This window comes from Vitis riparia, chromosome 5 (genome assembly GCF_004353265.1).
Source record: "Vitis riparia cultivar Riparia Gloire de Montpellier isolate 1030 chromosome 5, EGFV_Vit.rip_1.0, whole genome shotgun sequence".
NCBI classification, from domain to species: domain Eukaryota; kingdom Viridiplantae; phylum Streptophyta; class Magnoliopsida; order Vitales; family Vitaceae; genus Vitis; species Vitis riparia.
Window position 1 is genome coordinate 297,544 of NC_048435.1, and position 24,963 is coordinate 322,506.

At 35.6% G+C, this 24,963-nt stretch overlaps 4 protein-coding genes across 6 annotated transcripts; all 4 read right to left on the reverse strand.

The window, feature by feature from the left end:
* Positions 1-161: 161 nt before the first annotated feature.
* Positions 162-4,330, reverse strand: LOC117915365 (epoxide hydrolase A-like). 3 transcript variants are annotated; one of them, XR_004651376.1, is made up of 5 exons: positions 3,440-4,330; positions 3,013-3,254; positions 2,664-2,903; positions 639-867; positions 162-500 (listed from the first exon to the last, which is right to left on the reverse strand). XR_004651376.1 is itself a non-coding variant. In XM_034830928.1 (5 exons), the coding sequence occupies exons 1-4, from the start codon at positions 3,902-3,904 to the stop codon at positions 1,287-1,289; spliced, it is 1,029 nt and encodes a 342-aa protein (XP_034686819.1). In that variant the 5' UTR covers positions 3,905-4,330; the 3' UTR covers positions 798-867; positions 1,241-1,286. The 3 variants fall into 3 exon arrangements, 2 of the variants coding, with proteins under 2 accessions (XP_034686819.1, XP_034686820.1); XM_034830928.1 differs by lacking the exon at positions 162-500 and adding an exon at positions 1,241-1,368 and having other exon boundaries at positions 798-867; XM_034830929.1 differs by lacking the exons at positions 162-500; positions 639-867 and adding an exon at positions 1,172-1,368.
* Positions 4,331-4,814: 484 nt separating this feature from the next.
* On the reverse strand, positions 4,815-13,845 carry LOC117914429. The gene is made up of 7 exons (XM_034829776.1): positions 13,276-13,845; positions 12,880-13,121; positions 12,558-12,797; positions 12,319-12,356; positions 5,778-6,274; positions 5,379-5,620; positions 4,815-5,272 (listed from the first exon to the last, which is right to left on the reverse strand). Exons 1-7 carry the CDS (start codon positions 13,738-13,740, stop codon positions 5,026-5,028), a joined length of 1,971 nt encoding a protein of 656 aa, XP_034685667.1. The 5' UTR covers positions 13,741-13,845; the 3' UTR covers positions 4,815-5,025.
* Positions 13,846-14,103: 258 nt separating this feature from the next.
* Positions 14,104-18,902, reverse strand: LOC117914430. Its single transcript, XM_034829777.1, has 7 exons — positions 18,304-18,902; positions 17,106-17,347; positions 16,674-16,913; positions 16,463-16,500; positions 15,234-15,700; positions 14,875-15,107; positions 14,104-14,576 (listed from the first exon to the last, which is right to left on the reverse strand). Exons 1-7 carry the CDS (start codon positions 18,766-18,768, stop codon positions 14,330-14,332), a joined length of 1,932 nt encoding a protein of 643 aa, XP_034685668.1. The 5' UTR covers positions 18,769-18,902; the 3' UTR covers positions 14,104-14,329.
* A 3,378-nt stretch (positions 18,903-22,280) lies between these two features.
* On the reverse strand, positions 22,281-23,681 carry LOC117913821. The gene is made up of 2 exons (XM_034828872.1): positions 23,424-23,681; positions 22,281-23,328 (listed from the first exon to the last, which is right to left on the reverse strand). Exons 1-2 carry the CDS (start codon positions 23,508-23,510, stop codon positions 22,852-22,854), a joined length of 564 nt encoding a protein of 187 aa, XP_034684763.1. The 5' UTR covers positions 23,511-23,681; the 3' UTR covers positions 22,281-22,851.
* Between the last annotated feature and the right edge of the window lie 1,282 nt (positions 23,682-24,963).

A 24,963-nucleotide genomic window follows, 5' to 3' on the forward strand; every position in this document is an offset into this window, starting at 1 on the left:
GTCATTTAGATGACTGATTTCACAAATAAAAATGGGTAAGTGATCTCTTACATCATGCTTTGATTACTTGGACCTTTGTGCTTAAAATGTGGTTTGAGAAGGGTTTAATCTAAAATGGTCGAATCTAAAGAATCCCAAACAAGTTTAGGCCAAAAGAAAGAGAAAAAAAATAGTGAGCTGATTAATTGATGTGTGGAAGAAGTCTAACAACTGGTTCATAACACAATTCCTCACAGGACAACAACGATTTAGTGAAAAGATATGAAAGGAAATCAGAACTTCTGAAAGAAGTCATGGAGTTGTTTGTTGATCTCATCTGGCTTTTCTTCCTGGAGAAAGTGATCCACCCCTTCCAACACAACTACTTCCTCCAGAAGTGGCACATTCTCCTTGAACCCCCCACTCTATATATTCTTTAATGCCTGTGAAATTGTAAGTGATGTCCAGGTCCCCCACCATGATCGGACTCCCGGACCATGGTGCTGTTGAATTCCCAGCTTCTGCAGTAAAGAATGAAGTTTTAAAAGAACAGTTATCAGGCTCAGGAACCCCACCCAAATCCCAGTGACTATAGATAAAATCGAAGCGTGGACTGGACTGGACCGGAGGGTAACAATAAGTGATAAGTCATAACATACCTATCAAAAATTCGGTAGTAGTTCAATCCTCCAAGGAAGCCTGTCTTGTCAAATTTGGAAACGTGGTAGTTAAGTTCTTCCTCAGACAGCCAAGAGGGCAAAGGAAATGGGGTGCCTGGTTCATATCCAAAGGGATCTTCCTTTGGAAGATACAGAGGACCGGGCGGTAATTTAGTGAGGAAAAACTTAAGAACTCCCTCTGTTCCTCAGCTTCCATTTTTCCAGGCTCCTGCAACAAATATCACTCATCCCCATCACTAAGGTGGCCTGTTACCATCATTTGGGTCTATTCTCATAACCATTATCTTGCGTATATCAATTATTTTTCCAATAATTTTATGAATTGTGAGCCATTTTGGTCGTATTTATAAAATCCAACTACAGCTACGTACGTACGGGACCATCCCCACATTATGAGACGAGAGAGAAGATAAATAAATTTAAAAATGAATATACAAGGAGAAAAAATGGTTGAGTTTGATAACCAAATGAGCTTCATCAAACTAATAGATAAGGTAGAGACTGAAATAAGAAAGCAATAAAAGGAGTGATTCATTTCATTTGATGAACAAGGAAGGTAGAAAATTAAACAACGTAGATACCTGAAATCTGCAAACGTAGAAGTCATCTCCATACAAGAGACGAAATCTATCCAAAATTTTCTGCGTCGGGTCTCTCGGGAGGTAGACGATGCTCACACTCGGGTCTCTCCAAAACTAATAGTAGGATCCTATTTAGAAAATTCAAATTGAAATTGAATGAATGGAAGGTTCAAAATGATGTATATAAAAGTACATAATACAATTTTTCTTCCATTTTCAATATAAATTTTTATATTTAAATATTATATATATATATATATATAATATATATATATATATATATATATATATTTTATTTACCAAAATTTAAAATATTAATACATCTATATAAAAGATGAAAAAAATAAATATTATTGATTTTAATTATATATATAAATTTCTTAACATTATTTTTAATTTTAATAAAATATAAATTATATATTTTAACTGTGATTCAACCACCGATCTAACCAGTAAACCATGAACCTGTAATTTTTCTGGTTTAATGAGTAATACAATTTTTAAAACATTGATATTTAGTTATTTGAAAAAAGAAAAAATAAAGGTATTTGTTTGATATCTATAAAAATCTTAATCCTCACTTTTGAAAATATATAGAAAAATTTAGGCCTTTGAATGTAGGTACAAAAAATGAGATTAAGGTATAAATAAATAAAATCAAATTATAAGATAATAAGGTCTTAAGGCGCATACCTCTTTCATTTGAAAAATATCAAAATTTATAATAAAAATGATTAAATTCTTTAAAATAATTTTAAAGGTTTTTGCTACAAAATGACTAAAATTATTGAAAATTTCTAATGGTTTTTCTTTCTATTTTTTATATTTCTTTTGAAATTTTCCTTTAAATATTCTTGATATTTTTTTTTTATATAAAATCTATAATTTTTTTTTTTAAAATATTCTTAATTCCATGGTTGTTTAATTTGATATATTTTCATAATTAATATTAAAAATAATAATTACTATTAATTACCTTAACTATAATATAATATTTTCCTTCTTGCCCCCTAAGAAAAAGTCCCAGGCTCTGGCACTGGTAGAGTGGTGAGTAAAATAGAGAGAAACTTTCAAAATTCATTATGATTGTTTTTGTTGTGATCTTCTATATGACATTTATACTTGATCTGGCATATCTATAATATTGGGTGGGTAGAAGCGTACAATTGGAACCTTAATTTCAACCATATTTATTACGGAATTTCACATCACTTTTTCTAATATTGAAACCCGGTGGCCTAAATGTGATTTTTGAGATCACATGCAGACACGAGGGCTTGGAATTGGCCTCTGAAAGAAGTGTCTCCAACCTTAATGCAAGTAAGCAGAACCCAACTGGATTCCATGTTATAAGTAGACCCACTTATTATCACACATGAGATATAGCAGAAAGAGATATGGAGATAAAATTGGAAATCAGAACCTCTGGAAGAAGTCATGGATGTGTTGGTTGATCGCATCTGCCTTTTCTTCCTGGACAAAGTGGCCAACTCCTTCCATCACAACTACTTCCTCCAAAAGTGGCACATGTTTCTTCAATTCATTAATGTTCATAAATTCCTTGAAAGCAGGGGTATTATAAGTGGAGTCCAGGTCTCCCACAATAAACTTGGCCGGAACTTCAACTCGACTCCTAGTCCAGGGTGCTGTGAGTTCCCAACTTCTGCAATAAAGGGAAAAGGCATATAATGACGATGGGCAACATGAATCAGACATAGACGCTATCATGAGTTCATAACCAATGAAAATAAGATTGAAGGCATGTAACATACAGGTCCATATCTCTGTAGTAGTTCAATCCTCCTGTGAAGCCTGTCTTCTCATATTTGGTAACGTAATAGTTCATTTCTTCCTCTGACAACCAAGAGGGCAAGGTAATTTGGGTGCCTAGTTGATCTCCCAAGGCTTTTCCTCTGGGTAGATAAAATGGACCAGCGGGTACTGAGGTGAGCATATACTTTAAAACTTTGTCAGCACCAATCTCAGCAAACTCAGTTTCTATGGCTCCGGGCTCCTGCACAAAAAATATGCATCAACTGGGATTTGGGGTGTTCCATCAATGATTTTCAACAACTACATATAACTGAAGATAGACTAGGACAAGCATACATATATAACTGAAGATGATGCTATTAGATTAGATGTGCGATGTTGAACAATGAGAATTTAAAATCCAGGAAAAGTCACCAAGCAACGTACCTGAAATCTGCAAATGTAGTAGTCGTCTCCATAAAGAGCCCGGAAGCTCTCGAGTGGCTTATTCATGGGGTTTCTGGGATGGAAAGCAACGCTCAGGTTCACCAAAGCCTTCACTCTATCAGGCCGAAACAAGCATAGATACCAAGCAATTATGGCTCCCCAATCGTGGCCCACCACCAACACTTTATCGGCGGCGATGGCGTCTAGCAATCCAATGAGGTCACCCACCAGGTGGAAGCAAGTGTAGCTGTTGACATCCGCTGGCGCCTCGCTGTCTCCGTAACCGCGGAGGTCCGGAGCCACCGCACGGTAGCCGAGGGAGGCGAGGGCGTGGATCTGGTGGCGCCAGGAGTACCAAAACTCGGGAAAGCCATGGAGGAAGAGAATGATTGGACCTTGGCCTTTCTCTGCAAAGTGAATATTAATTCCATTTGCCTGCACAGTCCTGTGTTGTATCCCCTCCATTGCCCTTTCCCTGCTTAACCTCAAGGTCTATATGAACCCTGTGAACTGAGGGCTTCTTGCCGGCCTTGTTTGAGTTTTCTAGCACACAAAAGAAAATGGCTTTTGTTTGTTAAATTTTTTTCCTTGTCAGAAAACAAAATGGATTTGGCAAATGAAGTAAACGTGGACAAATAGGTCTAGAATAGTCCTTCTCGTGATCTTAGCAAACTTCATTCGTAATGATGTGATAATGCTGCAGATTCCGGTTCAACCATGATCTGATAACTTTCTACACTTTGAAAATGTTTGTTTTCCACCATATGTATGATGCTCCCTTTTTCTAATGGTGGAACCTCTGTAGCTCATTTCACATCTCGTCCTTTTCTCTATTTAATTATTCCTAAAGTCGTACTCCTTCCTTTATTTTCCCCTCTACCGTCCATACTTCTGACGAATCAATGCACCATTAATTCAGTAAATTTAAAATCCTTTTATTTCTTTTCATCTTTGCTAATTTAATTATTAATTAGTACTTGGATAAATTCTTGGAGGAGCTTTTTCTATTCAATTTTCAAGAAATGAGAAATTCTCTTTTATTAATCCTATCAGATCCCAATGCCATTGAGAATGAAAAAGAGAAGGAGAAATGAAAGTAAATCTCAATCATGGATTACACGAGAGTGGTGAATAGGTGTTCATGAGTCTTCCTACCTCCTTAAAAAATATTTTAAGAAAAACAACATTTAAATAATATGGTCAACTACAAACTCAAATACATACCTGGGTTTCTTGACAAATTTGACAACTTGATTTTTATTAGGTAAGTAGTCTAAAGAAGGATTAAAAGAACCGAATTAGGGGACACTTCAGAATTTTGTTCAGAATTGTCAATCTAGTTAAACACTCCCAGAAAATAATTAGAAAGATGGAATAATTAAATGATTGTAGCATTGGTATGGAATAATTTAATGATCGTAGCATTCAGTGCTTCAGGTGATTAAAAGAAGCAAAAGCAAATCCCGGAGATCATCAAGTAGGGGTGTAGTATATGCCCAAATAAGTTACACATAATCAAACGTTGCACCCACTTATTTATTACACATAAAATGTGGATGAAAGAGACGTGGAGATAAAACTGGAAATCAGAACTTCTGAAAGAAGTCATGGATGTGTTGGTTGATCTCATCTGCCTTTTCTTCCTGGAGAAAGTGGCCAACTCCTTTCATCACAACTACCTCCTCCAAAAGTGGCACATGTTTCTTCAACTCATCGAAGGTCATAGATTCATTAAAGCCAGGGGTATTATAAGTAAGGTCCAGGTCACCCACAATAAACTTGGCCGGAACTTCAACTTGACTCCCGGTCCAGGGTGCTGTGAGTTCCCAACTTCTGCAGAAAGGAGTAAAGGAATAATGACTATGGGCAGCATGATTCAGACATATAAAAAAAAAAACATTATGATAACCAATGAAAATAATTTTGAAGGGCAACATACAGGTCAAAATTTCTGTAGTAGTTTAATCCTCCTGTGAAGCCTGTATTCTCATATTTGGTCACATAATAGTTGAGTTCTTCCTCAGACAACCAAGAGGGCAAGGTAATCGGGATGCCTAGTTGATCTCTCAAGGCTTTTCCTTTTGGCAGATACAATGGACCGGCGGGTAATGAAGTGAGAAAATACTTGAGAACTTTGTCAATACCGATCTCAGCAAACTCAGTTTCTATGGCCCCAGGCTCCTGCAATAAAAAGTGCCCATGCTAATAACATATAACTGCGATTTGGGATGTCCCATCAATGATTTTATATATGTATGTATGAGTTATTCTAACCTTTTCCTGATTATTGGTAATGCTATTATAAGTAAAATTCTGAGAAAGTCACCAAACAACGTACCTGAAATCTGCAAATGTAGAAGTCGTCTCCGTAGAGAGCCCGGAAGGTCTGGAGTGGCTTATTCATGGCGTTTCTTGGAGAAAAAGAAACACTCAGGTTCACCAAAGCCTTCACTCTATCAGGGCGAAACAAGCATAAATTCCAACCAATGAAGGCTCCCCAATCGTGGCCCACCACGAACACCTTGTCGGCGCCGATGGCGTCCAGCACTCCGATAAGGTCGCCCACCACGTGAAAGTAAGTGTAGCTATTGACGTCCGCCGGGGCGTCGCTGTCGCCGTAGCCCCGGAGGTCAGGAGCCACCGCTCGGTAGCCAAGAGAGGCGAGGGCGTGGATCTGGTGGCGCCAGGAGTACCAAAACTCGGGGAAGCCATGGAGGAGTAGAATGATGGGACCTTGTCCTTTCTCCGCCAGGTGAATGTTGATTCCATTTGCCCTTACAGTTGTGTGCTCTATTCCCTCCATTGCTTTCCTTCTCCAAATTCCAAAGGCCCGATCTCAATTTCGAAGGCTTAGCTGACTGAGAGTTAAAATGGAACTATAACTATGCCTCTGTCTCTCACTCTTATCATCATTTATCATGTCACGCTACAGTTGCCGACCGACAAGTTGTTTGTTCCTATCCTCGATTATCCACAGCACTTTCCTTACGTTCTTTAGAGGAAGACGTAAGATTTCCTCCTAGGGAAGGTTTTTTGGATACCTGTCTGGGATGGGATTCAATTTTAATAAACGAATTTTGGATAAATTTGAGATTTTATTTTTTTAAATTCGGGGCTGATTTGGGGTGGATTTGAATATTATCTCACCCGTATATATAAAATTAATTTTTATTTTACTATTTTTAATATAGATAATAATAAAATATTTTTAATAAAATAAGTTATAAAAAAATATAATTTAATTATTTATAAAATATATTTATTTTAATATAATTAAAAATTTTAAGAGTAATTAAAAAAAAAAATTAAACGGGACAGAACGGATATGAGAATTTATCATACCCGCCCCTCCCCACATAACCCCGTTTAATTTTTTAAATGAGACAGGGATGAGAATTGTTTGAACAAACGGGACGGGATTGGGATGAGGGCGATCCATCCGGAACCCGTCCCGTTGCCATTCCTACGGCTCCTCCAAAGGTTAACCAAATCGAGTCTATCAAGAATATCGTTTTGGATGGGCTTCAATTTTGGCGTTGCTTGGTTTGGTCTTATTGGCCTTTAACAAATCAAAAGCTCTCTTTTCGACACAAACGTGAGCGTTTCCATGTGTGTTTGACTAATTTGTTAAAAAAAAAAAAACTGAGTATCACTTTGGTTTTAATTTCTTCTTCTAATTATTTCTAACTAGAAGTCTAGAAGTAATCAAAAGCATTTTGAAAATCCATTAAGGATAAAGTATTTCGTATGAATCACGCCTCATTCTTGTTTCTCATTTTCTCTCGAGTCTCTAGAACCAGAATAGCACGGAACAACCAATGGCAATCGACAAATCAATACTCAATCTGTCAATTGCTTTCTTCTCCGGCCTCTTGATTTTTGTGGTTTTAATAGCCTTGTATCTCTATCTTTGGCTGCTTTCTCTGGATATTTTTTATGTGCAAATATTTGAATAATTCCATAGGATTGTTGATTTTGAATGTCGGTTCCTAAAGTGTAAATGATAAAATTTTCATATAAGACAATAAAAACAAGAATATTACGTATTCAAACTCCTTGATGATCTTTTATTTCATTAAATACGTGAAATGTTATGAGATATAGGGAATGACAAAAACATTAACCTACTATTTCGCCACCAAATATTTGGTGGCTAGGCACATCATGTGGCACATTAAATGGAATTTCTTGCCTAAAGAAATTGGCATTCCTCATTGGCTACCTTGAAGAAGCTAAAATGACATCATTAATTTATGTTGATAATAGAAGCTAAAATGACCTCATTAATTTATGTTGATAATAGTGACTTTTACGGTAAGTGTTTCAGGATTTGAACCCAGGCCAAAAGGCTTAGAATGAATTGCAACAATCAATTGGGCTGATTCATCCTTGTTACATATATATGTACACCCAAGTTATATTAAAAACCATTATTAAAAAAAATACTTTAATAAATAAATTTATTCTACATCTTTTATTTTAAAATTTATTTAATTGATTACTAAAAGTATAAAACTCATCATTTATATGATAATTAAATATTAAAAATATAAACAATATAAAAAATCATATATAATTTTGAATGTTTTATTTTAAAATATTAAAATAAAATTTTATTCAAATTTTGTTAAAATAAAAAATAATGAAGTTCTTTTTATAAAATATGAGATTTGATCGAAACTTGTGGATAATAATCCATATTGTTATATATCTCTCTTTGAGACTTTCTATAAAAGACAAGACCTCTAATGAAAATTCATTTCGTTCTCTTTTTACATTCTAATTTCTCTTTTTCATTTTCTTCTCCTTCTACTTTATTATTTTACAACACATTATCAACACGATGCTCTGAGTATATAGAAAAAAAAAAAAAGAATGTTCGAGATAAAAAAGAAGAAGAATTCATCTGCAAAATTTCTTATAGGTATGTAGCCTTATTTTCTTTGAATGAAATATGAATAGTATGCATTGTATTATTATAATTTTTATTTATTTTATCTCATTGCCAAAAGCTATGTGAATCATATTTTATATAATTACAGATTTTAATTATTTAATAACTAGAAGTTATATAGAAAATTTTTTATAACCAGACAAGGTAAATTACAAAATTACAAATACATAGTCAGAAGTTATGCATATGATTCCTAATTACTTTTTAATTATAATATATAACTGGAAGTTATATAAAAATAACATTATATGATATATACAAATGAATAATTCATAACTTAAAGGTATGTACAAATCCAAAACTACAAATACATAGCAAAAAGCCATGTATATAATTCTTAATTATTTAGTTCTAATTATATGGTATAACTGAAAGTTATACAAAATAATATTATATAGTCAGAAGCTATAAAATGAATAGTTCATAACTTGAAGTTATATACAAATCTATATAATAAATAGTTTATACCCTAAAGTTATGCACAAATTTACACAATGAATAGTTCATACCCTGTAGTTATGTACAAATTTGCATATATAAACTTGTTCTGAAAAAATAATCATATCCTGAAATTATGAAAAATATTAACTTTTAATTTCTTTTTATTATATTGAGTAATTGGAAGTTATAGATGAATAGTTTATAGTATCAAGTTATGCACATGTTTATATGAAAAATAGTTCATAACTTGAAGTTATGTACAAATTTGTATATTTTCTTGTTTTGACAAAATAATCATAACCCAAAGTTATGAAAAATATTGATTTTTAATTTTTATTTCTTATTCACGTATTTTTCATAACCAGGAATTATTGAAACGATTTTTATTAACAAATGTTTCATAGCAAGAAGCTGTGCATACAATTTCTAATTTTCTTGTATAATCAAAAGTTATATAAAATAAAATTGTTAATGAATAACCATGTTGCTAGAAGATACATAAAATTTTTAATTTTGTGGTATAACCAGAAGTTATATCATAACATAATTGTCAATTGTTTAATGTTATTATAACATTACTCAAATTTTAATTATTCGTAGCCTAAAGTTATTAAGAAAAAGTTAGATTTACATATAGATGTGGAATTTTAGATTGTATGAAAGCATTGTTTTAAAAATCGGATCAAACCGGTTTGACCGTCAGTCGGTCACCAATCCAGTCTAGTTCGGCCATTTGAGTCAGAGAGCCTTTGAATCGGCGTTGGATCACCGGAATCGCGGTCGGATCGGTCAACCAGATGACTCGGCCGATTTCGGGTGAACCAAACGGTTCTCCTCCCCCATCCAATGCTTCACTAGCCCGCCTCAGCACTGCCGCCCCCTTGTAACCTGTCATTTTTCTCAGTCCCTCGCAATGCCCCGACCTAGATTTTTTCCTTTTTTTGGTGCCAAAACCCTTCCTTCTTCCTCATCCTTCTCCATCGAGATTTTTTCCCTTTTCATTTCCGATGCCCCCCAACCCTTCCTTCTTCCTAGCCCATCGCAATGTCTCACCCAGATTTTTTCTCTTTTCCAATGCCCCCAAAACCCTTCCTTCTTCCTCGGTGCCAAAACCCTTCATTCTACCTCTTCATTCCTTACCCATATTTTTTTCCTTTATGTTTCCGGTGTCCCTACCCAGATTTTTGACATTTTTCGGTGCCCCCAAAACCCTTCCTTCCTAAGGAAGATATGAGATTTTCATTTTCCTACCTTTTTTGCTGCCCTTTCCAATTTTAATTTTTTTTTTACTCATTCAACATTATTATTTATTTTATTTTATATTTATTCTTTTTTTACTTCATGATTTTTAAAACTTGTGATTTCAATTTAAATGAATGAAAATATTATAATTTTAAATAAATTTATGATTATAAAATAAGTTTTTGATTTAAAATTTAAAATTTAAAATTATAATTCTTATTTTAATTTTAATTTCTAGTTTGAAACTAATTTTATGATTTTTCAAATAAAATTTTAATTTTGAAATAATATATAAATTATTATTATTATTATTATTATTATTATATAAATTATATATTTATGATGTCATTGGTTCGACTGTAGTTCGACCTTCGGTCCAACTAGTGAATCATGAACTGGTAACTTTTTTAATTCAACGTCCGGTCCGATTTTGAAAACATTGCATGAAAGTATGATATTTATACTTAATTTTCTTGTATTAGAGGTGATATTTTGCAATATTTTTTTATTCTAGTTGTTTAATACACAATAATATTTTAATATAGAAAGTTGAGCTCTTTGGATAACATATGTAGTTATATCTTGAAAATTCTGGATAACATATTTTCTTTAGATTTACTTATTAAGAATTTAATAATGAAATTATGTGTTGTAAATTTTGATTATTTGTTTTGGATACATATGAATTTAATAATGTTGACTGCCGTCCATCAAAGGTAATGCTACTAAGTTATATGGAAATAATATTGCATGCATTGCGGAAATTAAAGAATGGTGCATTAAGGGTGATAAAATCAAGCATATATCGTCCACGTCTTTTACTTTCATAAACTCCAAAAGAGTGATGAAATTGTTATTCAACGAGTAAAATCAAATGACAATTTAATAGATCTATTTACAAAGGCATTGTCAATTGCAATGCTTAAGAAGCTCATTGGAATACCTCGACTCAAAAATCTTCATATCGCACTACTAGAAAAAAAATACAGTCATGTCAACATGAGGGAGAGCTAATTGATAAGAATATCATGACGCTGTGCTTTTTTTTTTTTTCCTTTGTCCAGGTTTTGTTCCACTAGGTTTTATTGTCAAGATTTTTAACGAGGTAGTTGTACTTATCCAAAAGAATATTGTACTATTTTTCCTTCACTAGGGTTTTTCCCATAGAGTTTTTCGTAATAAGGTTTTAATAAGGCATATTCTTATGATCATTCCATGAGGAGTGTTTTAAAATATGAGATTTTATCGAATTATGATGAGAACTTGTAGATGATCATTCATATTGATATATATCTCTTTGTGACTTCTTATAAAAAAGGAGACCTTTAATGAAAATTCATTTTGTCTTCTTGCTACATTCTAATTTCGTTTTCCTCTCCTTTCATTTTATTATTTTACAACAGTTCTAATATTTTATAAATTAAAATTAATTTGATAAGATAAACTATTAATATAGTTTTTAATTATTTAAATAAATTAATGTTAATAGAAAAAGTTGTAAAATTTTAGAAATTAAATTTCAAATAAAATATTTTATATAAATCATTTCAATTTTTTATTTAAAACGTAATAAAACACTTTTTAATAAAAGTATTTTTTTAAATTTTAAAATAAATAAATAAAATACATTAAAGGAATTTAAGCTATTTTTTTATAAAAATTTGCTAAATATTATCTTTAATCATACTTATGTCAATTACATTTATAAAATAATTTTAATATATGTATTATTCTTACTTATTTTATCATTTTTTAAAAGTTTTTTTTAAGCATTTTTATGAATTTTGAATCATTTTTATTTGATCAATATTTTTATCAAAATATCCATTAGATATTTCTATAATATTTTTAATATATCTCTAAAATCCAATTATCATACATCCATTATTTCAAACCTTGAAGGCACAATGTGCACCAAGTCAGAGTGATAGATGGCATGCTGCACGTTACCAGATAGAGAGTACGGGGTCCACAATTGTGACATGGTTAGGAAGAAATAAATAAAAAATGATGAAAACTAGATATACTTGCAGACACCTTTTTATATAGTGATAAAGTCTATGAATTGAGCAGTACAAGCCTTTCTACTCGAATTATATATTCATACAAAATTTATTTATATATATAAATATATTATTTGCATTCTAACTTCACTGTTTCCCACATTTAATCCAAACATCCATGTCAAGCAAATATTATCTACTCACTCGAAATTTCTTAAAATTTTTTCTGACAGGCGAACAAGCAATACTAGCACTTTTCTCCAAGTATTCAAATGCCCTTCAGAATTTGACAAATTTATTTATGAGAACAGCGATATGGATGAGAAACAAGAAAATGGAGAACAGGAGATCAACTGCTTTTATGTAGGGCCTTTGAGCACTTTTGGATCCTGTACTCATAAGCTTGTTCCCAGTTATTGCACCCAAAAAAAGACAGCTGAAGGGACGTGGAGGATGGAGAGTGAAAGCAAATCAGAACTTCTGAAAGAAATCATGGATGTGTTTGTTGATCTCATCTGCCTTTTCTTCATGCAGAAAATGGCCTACTCCTTCCATTACAACTACTTCCTCCAAAAGTGGCACATTCTTGTTGAATTCACCGCTATGTATATATTCCTTGGCACCTGCGAAGTGATACGTTAGGTCCATGTCGCCCACCATAAACTTGGTTGGTACTTTAATTTGACTCCCTGTCCATGGCGCTGTGAGTTCCCAGTTCCTGCAGTAAAGGAATATGGGAAATTGAGAAAACTTTACAAGCTTAAAGAATCAGAATAGACGAATCTTGCCTCCTCTGTTACCGGTCAAAATTTCGGTAGTAGTTTATTCCTCCAGTGAAGCCTGTCTCCTCAAATTTGGTAACGTAGTAATTAACTTCTTCCTCCGGCAACCAAGGCGGCAACACAATTGGAGCGCCTGATACATCTTGAAAGGCTTTTCCTTTCGGCAAACATGGTGGACTGGGATCACGATTTGCAAAAATCGACTTCAAAGCTGTAGCAGTTCCAACCTCAGCTATCTCAATTTCAATTTGTCCAGGCTCCTGCATCCAAATTTCCATGATCAATTACTTGGCCTGTTCCTATAATTGTTCCGTTTGTCAAGACTGTCGCAGTATTAATAGCAGATTATCAAACAACATTTGGGTTGCTCATAGCCTTATACAAGAAGACTTTTCAAGAAGCAAGATCCCACACCTGAAATCTGCATACGTAGAAGTCATCTCCATAGAGGTGACGGCAAATCTCCAGGGGCTTGTGCATTGGGTTCCTCGGAAAGTAGGCCACGCTCATGTTCACCAGAGCCTTCACTCTGTCAGGCCGAAACAAGCACAGGTACCAAGCAATAATGGCTCCCCAGTCATGTCCAACCACAAACACCTTATCAGCGCCCATGGCGTCCAGAACTCCGATGAGGTCGCCGACCACGTGGAGACAGGTGTAGCTGCCCACATCCGACGGCGCGTCGCTGTCACCGTAACCGCGGAGGTCAGGAGCCACGGCCCGGTAGCCGAGCAAAGCAAGAGCGTGGATCTGGTGGCGCCAGGAGTACCACGACTCAGGGAAGCCATGAATGAATAGAATGATCGGACCTTCTCCTTTCTCTGCTACATGAATATTAATCCCGTTGGCCTTCACCGTCCGGTGCTCAACACCCTCCATCGCTTTCTCGCTCTTTCCCTGTAATCTATCTCTATGTGAAGTATGTGAAACAGTGAAGAACCTGTTGAGGCTCGCTTGGGTTTTGTAGCGCAAAAAGAGACGGTTTTGTTTGTTTCCATGGAAAACCAAACGAAACACTCATAAGATACAGACGATGTAAAGGTGTCGCCAGCTTTCTTCGTTTTTCTCATGGGGGATTATATCCCAAAGAAAAATGATAATTTATTTATTTTAATATTATTTTTTAGTTGATTCAATATAGTAAAACGCCCTATCAGCCAGAGAGGAATCCTTCGGTAGTGGTAGTATGGGATCCCCTATTGATATATACATACATATAGATAAATCGAGGCCGGCATCCAATTTTATTGAAATTTCCTACTCATTGATCACAGAGTCCCACCAAAAACAATTGTTTATTTGGATGTGCGTACATGGTCATTTTTGGCAAGTAAGCAGTCAGTGTCCACAATTTTTTTTTTTTTGGGTGTTAAAAAAGACAAGTAGATAAAGAACAGTTTCAAAATATTGCGTTCAAGACAGAGCTGAAGAGCTGTGGTTGTGCAGATGGTAGATACCTAAAAGAAAATCAGAACTTCTGAAAGAATTCATGGATGTGTTGGTTGACCTCATCTGGCTTTTCTTCATGCAGAAAGTGGCCCACTCCTTCCATCACAACTATTTCCCCCAAAAATGGCACATGTTTCCTGAACTCATCATTCTTCATAAATTCCTTGAAGCCCATGGTGTTATATGTAAGGTCCAGGTTGCCCACAACAAACTTACTTGGCACTTTGATTTGACTCCCAGCCCAGGCTGCTGTGAGTTCCCAGTTTCTGCATTAAAGAATATAGAGGAAAATTAAAATTACCATATATTCTCAACCACATAAAATCAGTTGTTTCAAGGGACAAGAGGATAATTAACCAATCAAGCAATGGGCTCTCGGTCAATTGGGTTCAGAGTCATGAGAGAGGTTGAATGAAATCAAATTTTTTGCGTGTGTGCAATGACCATCTGGAAAAATGGAGCTTCACCAAAGAGATTAAAGGGGATGGAAGCAGCGAACATATAATATATGAACACAGACTATATACATGATGGCGAGTGAAATTAAGTATGAAGGTAACATACAGGTCCATATTTCGGTAGTAGTTCAAGCCTCCGGTGAACCCTGTCCTCTCATACTTGGAAACATAATAATTAACTTCTTCTTCAGACAACCAGGAGGGCAAGACATCTGGGGTGCCTGCAAAGGCTTGCTGTCCTTCTGGTAAACGAAGTGGACCAGTTTTGCGGCTTGTGAGAGCAGATTTCAAAACTCTGGCAGGACCAATCTCAGCAAGCGCAGCTTCCATTCCAGGCTCCTGCAACAAAATTTCCATCATTTAATTACCCTCTCAATCATTGTTACGATCACCACTGCATTTTATTCTTTACTACTGGGGATAATCACATAGCATCTGAACATGGAATATCGGGAAACCACAAACCTGAAATCTGCAAATGTAGAAGTCATCTCCATTGAGAGCACGAAAGATCTGGATTGGCTTCTGCAAGGGGTTTCTAGGAAGGAAGGGGACGCTCATATTCACCAAAGCCTTCACTCTGTCCGGCCGAAACAAACACAGGTACCAAGCAATAATGGCTCCCCAATCATGTCCAACCACGAACACGTTATCGGCGCCCATGGCGTCCAGAACTCCGATGAGGTCGCCGACCACGTGGAAACAGGTGTAGCTGCCCACATCCGCCGGCGCGTCGCTGTCGCCGTAACCACGGAGGTCAGGAGCCAGGGCTCGGTACCCGAGGGAGGCGAAAGCGTGGATCTGGTGGCGCCAGGAGTACCATAATTCTGGGAAGCCATGGAGAAAGAGAATGATTGGACCTTGGCCTTTCTCTGCTACGTGAATGTTTATTCCATTGGCCTTAACTGTTCTGTGCTCAACCCCTTCCATGGCTTACTCTCTCCTCACCAAGCTCTGGATCAGAGAGACGACTCTGTTCGTTTCCTCAAAACAAAAGGGAAACTTGCATTGAAATATAAATTATTGGTGCCCACAGCTTTCTTTTTATGGGGAAAAAAAATTGTGATGTAAAATAAAAAGAGAAGCCGTAGCCCTAGCTTGATCCGATGGGCATTCACGGTTCTAACAGAAACAGAAATTATCCCTACCAGTTACCCCTTCAAATACCAAGTCGGCTCACGCATTGCGATCCTTTCTCAGCTCAGTGGGAAAGTCACACCCCATCGGAGTTTGGGCAAATCACGCTGCCACATATTATATTTTAATTTCTGAAAGCCAAAGGCAATCGAGAGAAGTTCGTTTCTGAGCTAGTTGAGTTAAGCATAGAAAGTGAACGCTTTTCGAGTTATAATTCCACGTAGGATCATCCAGTATTCCAATTGGACAAATTTGGAAATGTTAATAAATACTTCTAGTGCTTGCCAAATGGCTATAGCAAAGTCTTCTACGTAATTTAATTCAAAGCCCTATATTAATTTGCCTAATATGTATGCATATAAATTAACCTTTTGGATTAATTAAATAGAATGAAGCACATTATTCATTAAATTATTCAAAATAGTTGAATAGAATCATTTTCTTTATTAGAATTCATTTGATAGTTATTTTATGAAACGTTGATTTCAAAAATTTTATCAAAAAGATTATTTTCAAGTATTAAAAAAATTAGAAATATTTGCATTTTTTAGAATTACTTTTAGTCCATTGATGCCAATAATAAAAGGCCAAATCACTGCCAAACAAAACAAGCTCTTGATTAGTTATTCCCAAATATGCATAAGAGGAAAAGATGAGAAGCTTTATTGGCAAATAGAAGTTCCAAGTAGTACAAGGAGTGTCTCAAAGGAGCGCACACAGTTTAATTTAGACAACACTGGGTGAAGAGATTGATAAGCAAATCAGAACTGCTGAAAGAAGTCATAAATGTGTTTGTTGATCTCATCTGACTTTTCTTCGTGGATGAAATGGCCTACTCCTTCCATCACAATTACATCCTCCAACAATGGCACATACTTCTTTAATCCCCCACCGTGTATGAAGTCCTTGGAACCTGGGGCATGATAAGTCATGTCGTGGTCCCCCACGATAAACTTTGTCGGCACTTTACTTTGATACCCGGTAAAAGGTGCTGTGAGCTCCCAGTTTCTGCCATAAGGAATAAAAGAAGAGTGACGTATGCTTAACCCACCAATGAGTTCGTGCAACAAATTACAGAATAATACTATTCTCAGCCAAACAAGAAGCCCTGGTTCAATTGTTCTATGTGTATAGGCAAGGGGAATGAAAAAATCTTGTGAATAAGATACAAGAAGTTGTATATATGTATATGGAACATACCGATTGAGACTTCGGTAGTAGTTCAATCCTCCGGTGAAGCCAGTCTTCTGATATTTGGTAGTGTAGTAGTGAACTTCTTCCTCCGACAACCAAGAGGGCAAGACGATTGGAGTGGCCGGGTCATCTCCGAAGGCGTTTCCTTTCGGTAAAAAAAGTGGAGCAGGGTTGCGGTATGTGAGGAAATGCTTGAGAACTCTATCAACACCAATCTCAGCAAACTCAGTTTCTATAACCCCAGGCTCCTGCAATAAAAACCTTCACCAATTAGCTACGCTCCCTATTCATATCATTGTCCCATGGTCATTACAGAAGATGAGAAAGAGATTTTCAACAAAAACTTAAAACCCCAGGTGAAGTGCTGACCTTGGATTACGTCACATGGCATATGCTGCAGATCACGTCATGGCATCATCGAAAATAGAAAAAAAAGAAAAAAGCAAAGCTAACTGGAAAGCCAATATTGTTTGGTATATATTCTTACTGATAATGCATACGAATTATTATCTCTGATTCTCTATATAGCATTTAAAGTACTCCCATATGTATAATGACGCTACTAAATAGGAAAAAGTTGGACAGATAGAGTATTTATTAAGTAGAATATCAAATCGGTGTCATAATAACTTTACAACGCCTTCACTCCATCCTTACATGATAATGCCAGAATAATCAGGTCACCCCATTTATAATCAGTTCACATGTGTATATTATTGAAAACAAAATTCTAATACAATATGAGTTATATCATGACCAACTTTACATTTTTCTAGATTACAAATTTGGCTTACTTTTAACAACATGATTTCTCTAAAATACTATATGAGTAAGTTAGACTCATAAGAATTAATTCACCACTGTTGTATAATCAGATTAAGCCGTACAATAATTCTACATTCATGTCAAAATCCATCGTCCCTCCTAATCATCAAGTACCGACTGTTTCTATTTACTGGACACAAATGGAAATGTTTTATTGTTTTTGTCATTAAAACTATGATCATCCTTCAACCAAAAATATTCGAAGCCCATAAATCTTGCAAAGCTGCAATCTTTTTTCAAAATGTTTGATTGTGGGAAGATTCGAGAGAAGGAAAATAAAGAGTAAAAAAGGACAAAAAAAAAAGGTTAAGAAGTTTATGAAAAAAAAATTCTTCGAAAGGGGGGACGAGAGTGATACAGGAAACAAAGGAAAAGGAACCTGAAATCTGCAAATATAGTAGTCATCTCCCAATTGAGCACGAAGGCTCTCGAGAGGCTTCCGCATAGGGTTTCTAGGAGAAAAGGGGACGCTCATATTCACCAAAGCCTTCACTCTATCAGGCCGATACAAGCACAGATACCAAGCCATCACGGCTCCCCAGTCGTGCCCCACCACGAACACCCGATCCGCTCCGATGGCGTCAAGCACTCCGATGATGTCGCCGACCACGTGCAGGCTGGTATAGCTGGTTCCATCCGCCGGCGCGTCGGTGTCGCCGAAACCGCGAAGATCCGGAGCCACCGCACGGTAGCCGAGGGAGGCTAGAGCATGGATCTGGTGCCGCCAGGAGTACCATAACTCAGGGAAGCCATGGAGGAATAGAATGATTGGACCTTGGCCTTTCTCTGCTATGTGAATGTTTATTCCGTTTGCCTCTACAGTTCTATGCTGTATCTCCTCCATTGCTTTCTTTCCTCTCTTAAGAGCAAGGTTTCTGTGGATTCTACGAAATAGAGACAGGACTGGTGATCGCTTCTTTTGGTTTTGTATTACGCAGATGGGGCTTTTGTTTGTTTTCTCGGAAAACAAAATGGAATCTGCGAAGAAAAGGTGTATGTTGTCCACTGTTTAAACTAATAAAAAATTTTGATAAAATCAATTTCCTCACTTCCAGGGTTAATTAATAATAATAATAATAGGTCAAATATTCTAATCACTTCCCTCCTACTTTCACTATTAAGTATGAACACATCCCGGATTTTCATACAGCCTCTTTCAAAAAATTATTTTCCTTTTTTGCATCAAATTTTGTTTAAAATATAAAAGGCATGTTTTACAACATCTTGCAAAACAATTTTTGAATATATTTCTTAATAACCATGGAAACTGTTTTATAAAATGAATAAATTAATTTTCAACTTATAAAAAGAATATAAAATTTTCCCAATAATATTACAATTATTCTAATTTTCTTTCTTTTTTTTTATTAATAATATTACATTGTTATATTAGAAAGTAATTTATTTTGATGATCAAAATATACACAATTTCTCAATTTCTTTACTAGTTATAAATATATTGACATTTTCCATTGCAATGTTAAAATAACCGATTGAGTAAATAATTTAAAAAAAATAATAATGAATAAATATAATTTATTTATTTAATTATTTTCGTGTAAAATGATCAATACCAAAAAAAAAAATACAATTGATTAATTCTTTTGCTAATTATAAACATACTAATTTTTTTTATTATACTATAAAAATAACTAATAAAGAAAAAATAAAAGCAATAATCAACAAATGTAATTTGATTATTTTCATTATTTTTCATATAAAAAAAAGTGCCAAAGGTTTTAGATAGTAAAGGAAATTAGAGTAAATGTAATATAAATGGAGTCTAAATTAAAAGAGGTCTTAGATATATATTTTATTGTTGAGCAAGTCATTCCGCTATGATTACTTGTTTGGCTCTTTATTAAGTTATAAGTCAAGCCTGGGCCAGCCTCAGCGTACAAATTTTACTTTACTTTTGTTGCAGTCCACATCACATGAGAGGGGTCCACGAAACAGGTGGTGAGCAAGGGAGAAAGAAATCCAATTATGGTGGTCTCCCACCAAGCCACAAAAACAACGCAAGTGTCCATGCCGTGAATCACGTGGACATCTACAATGATGGGCTTAATAAGGGGTTCAAGTTTTTCAGAGGTTGTCTGTGGCCCAGCCCTGAGCCAGGAAGCAATACGTGGTCCAACCCAAATCTACTTGGTTGGGGCTTAGTTTAATGTAGCTAAGGCCCAAATGAATTTGTTTCATGATGGTCTTGCTTTCTACAAGCTAATTCTAAGTTTCTAACCCTCTCCCATTAGCCCCAAAGCTAACATATTATACATGTTGCTCTTACGTTATTCCTGTGAGTATCAAATATTTGGTTGGCAGGATCCCAATGAAGAGATCTACTAGGTTTTTTTGACGGATGCAAGATTGTTTGAAGCTTCTCTAACTAACAATTACATGACCAAGTATACAAGTCTTTATCAAACGAAAAATTTGAGCTATGAGTACATTATAGAATATGATATCATATGCATATGAGAATACTATCTTCCACAGAACTTGTATATCTTAGGGTTTTCTATATAAAAAAATATATATATATATATATAACGTCTTTTTCATACTTGATATTAATCGGAAATTATTATACAACATATATGTTTGATAATATATCTCATTATTTATATTTTCTCAAATTCAATTAAACATGAGATATGATAAACATAGGATAACTTAACATATCTCATAATCAATTAAGAGTGTGTTTGATGGTGATTTTAGGAAACATTTCTAACATTTTTAACACTTGAATGATAAAAAGTTTCAAGTATTAAAAAGATTAAAAACGCTTCCTAGAATTACTACTAAACAGGTTCTAAATATGGATAGGATATATAATCTTATTTCATATTATATCTAACCAACCAAACATAACTCATTAATCATCGCAATAAATTGCATTAGAGGATATTAATATTTTGTTCTTAAGTATATATTATATTTCACTATCACCAAATCATTTGGTTGATGTTTTTACTCATTATACCTATAACAGAATGAATATGAAAATGAGGATGCTATTCTAATGCAGGGGTCTACCTTCATATCATCTTTGTCTTTGGACATTATGTTCACAATGAAAATAATAGCCAGCAGATTAGAATAGCATACAACTTTTGTGTTTAACAGTGGAAAGAAGTAAAATTTGAAATAATTACTAATATAATGTGACCTACTCGGCTACTCCCAACAGTATAAATGCTGGGTTTAAAACATATGTATACAATTAAAAAAAGTTTATATATAATACTGGAAACTTTTTCTAACCTTTCTCTCAATCCGGATGTTGCTGTGCTTACAGCCCTACAGGTGATGGATGTGGCACATGGGAGTGATCCAATTCGAGAAATCTCAGCGACTGTGGGACAGAAATGTATGAGGAATGAAGATTTTTTTCACCCTTTCACTGTCATCTCAACCCTCCCACAGTCCACAACACAACTGACACGGTCACGTTGCCATGTGAGCTTGGACTGCGGAGTCAAGCACATGACACCGCCGTCTCTTGTTTTGGAGCCTAGTGCCTCACTGAAACCGACTCTTCAGTCTTCACCACCCCCACCCAAACCTCCATTCTCCCTTCCTCCACCGCCTCACTCGCACCCACAGACCAGAGTCCCAAGAACGTGCACCATCACCATGCCTCACTGCCTTTTCCCCATAACCCGGCTGCACTCCTCTCCTTTCCATGTTCCTCATACGCTCTTAGCCCCCACCTCCCCCACCCCACCCAAGGGTATATATAAAATACATATCTCCCTCACAAGTCCACATCGGTGGATGGGTCTCAAGTCACATTGCCCAATTTCCCAAAGTTTCCTTTATTCAATAGTGATCCAAATGTGGGGCCTTCCAACACCAACGGAAAGTTTTCAGTTTGGAACCCCACACCAACTCATGGGACACTACTGCAGGCCACGGCAACTGCCAATTGAACAACACCCCTTTTATAAAAGCACTTTGAATGCAACTTTTTACAAATTTATTAGGAAAAAAAAGTTGTTCAGTCCTCATCCTCCTCGCCAACCCATTTCGGTTCCATTCCATGTCTGAGATCACAGAAAATTGGGCAAACACTTCAAAAATTATAATTAAATAGATTGAACAAATTAATAAGTAAACATATATCCCATTTTACATTATTTAAACAATTATTTCCATCCTCGTTTTTATAACTGATACATCTCGAAAATAAGAACCATTAAAAAAAGTAATTGAAAATAAATTATTTTAAAAGCAAATCAAATCTCTGAGATATGCAGAGATCATATGTTTTTTCTTTTTTGTAGTATTTGAATAGAAAAAGGCCCTCCTCTCTATAATGGATTGACCAAAATAATTTATCCGTTAAATGAGTTTACCAGCAACAGCCCTCTCCCCTATTTAAATTTTTCTTAATACAGTGCGAGTTGCAGAGTCATGATCAAATGGCTAAACATCCAAGGAGTACTTCAATACGCAGGACAAAAGGAATAAAACGACATGGGTTGGTGATCTTTCCAACTCACATGCTTACAAACCATCACCTCACAGAAACAAATCGACTCGGGAACTGCTTGGTTAGCATTTCCAAAAGTAATTTTCTTGCTTTTCTTTTTTCTTTTTTTCTGCTTCTAAAAGCAGAAAAAACGCTTTCAAAGGCTTACCAAAGGTGAGTTGGTCAAACGAGGAGTTTCTCTATTGCAGAAATTAAAAAAAGCCAGGGAGAATCCAAAATCTCTACAAGAGATTTGCACAACCCAAATGGGGCAGAAACCTGAAATATAAACAAGGCTAACCAAATCTAAACACAAACCTTCATTTGGTTTTAAGATTTTTTTTTTTTTTCGCTTTTGAAAGCAAAAAATAAAAAAACAGAAATGGGATGATTTTAGCATTTAAAAAGCAGAGAAAACCACTTTCAGGATTCTAACCAACCAAACAGTAGCTAAGTAACTAGGTATATGGGCATGGCGGCAGAGGTTGAGATTCTATGTTGCTGCTGTTGCTGCTCCAGATTGAGCTCTCTGAGGCTGAGATAAGGTATCTCCACCTCCCCTCTCCTAGCCGGGGTTAGTGTTCCAGCGAGAGGCCCAGAGGAGGGCCGGCTGGAAGTTCTGTACGGCGTGGAGGAGCCGCTTCTGCTCTCGGTGATATACACCGGGCCTGAAATGGAGGCCCTGAAGGCTCTGGCTCTAGCGCGGTGAACATCAAGGTCGTCGTCGTCGTCGTCGTCGCGGTGGAGACGACTGTCGCTGTGGGTCCACCTCCATTTGAAGAAGAGGAGAGCGCTTCTCCACCATCGCTTCCTCTTAATCTTGCCGCTCTTCTTGGAGTCGTCCTTGGAGATGGGCTTCTGAAGCTTGAAGTGCAGAGAATCAATGGATCTCGCCTCGCGCTTGTGCTTCCTCGCCTCCTCCAGCACCTAAAACCCCCCAAAAAGAAAGAAAGAAAGAAATAACCAACTGGGTAAAGGGGCAAGGCTGAAAGGAAAATCCAGAATGAAGAAGAGTATTAAACCTGAAAGTAGTCGATTTGAGGATCAAAGCCATAGTCGCTGAAGTGGTGAGGCTCGGGCATGGGAAATATCGGACACTGATTCGACATTATGCCTCTGTGTGTATGATTCACTTGATTTTGCAGAGAGACGGAGAGTGAGAAAAGCAGAGGGGCTCAAGGCGAACCAACAAATGGGCCGTTGGCTAATGGAAGAGGCCTAGTGAATGTGAATGTGAAAGCAAATGCAGTGGCATCTTTTTAGGCTTCCAATGCTTGGCCCCTCTCTCTCTCTCCCCCTCTTAACTCCTTTGAATGGCATTAATTGAAATTCAGGCATGTGGGTCGGTTTCTGATAACTTGGTCACGTCCATGAGATTCATGTTTTAATGAATAATGAGATCTACCTCCATTCCCAGTAGGGCCAGTACTAATTTGTATCCAAATATTTAATATTAGTAAAAAAAAAAAAAAAACCCCTAAACAATTTAATATTTTGAAAGAAATCAAAATATTTATATATTCTTATTCAGGCTTAGCGTGTATATATATTTCTTTAATATTATTATATCATATTTATATTAATTTTTCAAAAAAATAATTTAATCTATGTTTATGAAAATTTTTAAATGATTTTTTTTTTCAAGTTTTGCTTATTTCTCATAAATTTCCATTGATACCAATATATTTCTTAATATTCTCATAAAGCGGAAGCGCCTTTGTTGACTTAGTGATGTAAAGTAGATCAAATTAATGTTTTAATGTCACATTGCTTTTTAATGCTGACATGGTGTGGTCGTATTTTGAAGAGCGTCCAACATTATATGGATTTACCATTTTAATGTTATCAAATGGATCCTGTGTGCCAAAAGGCCCAAAAGGATGGGAAAATTTTTTATCAGAATAATCGGGGACAAGACCCCCGAAATCAATACTTGCTAGTGGTCTTCCAATATCAATAAATTAAAGGAGCGATTAGATTACCTGTAACGTACGCCAGAGGTTGAACTAAGGATTGGGTCAAACAAATAAGCTATAATACCGAAGTCAGGACTAGAGCCCATAGTTTATTGGCCCATCCGCCCCATCCAACAAACTACAACCATAAATGTAAGATCTGTTTGCCGACTGTTCTTGTGAACAGTAAATATTTTTAATTTTAGAAAACGTGACTAAATTTTTTGTAGAAATTAATTTTCTAAGAATTTGCTTGGAAAATAAGTAATTTTTGGAACTAGTTTTAGGTGTTTCAATTATTTTTTATAAAGTTTTTTGAATAATAGTTGAAAATGTTTTGAGGACCTTTTACTATACATAGGTAGTAACATCGGTTAAGAAAAGTAGAAAACTATCTTTTATATGAGGGCCTTGTGATGAATGTAACCATATTCTTAGTTTATGGGCCACACCTGGGTTGGACCCATCTGATGATATAAATGTTCCGAGACACGATTGGGCCAATGATTTTTGGGAGTAAGCCTAATTATTGGATCCATCGGAGAGGCCCAAACTTATGGGCTGGGACCCAATATTAGATTTCACTGGGAGAGTCAACGGAGAACAT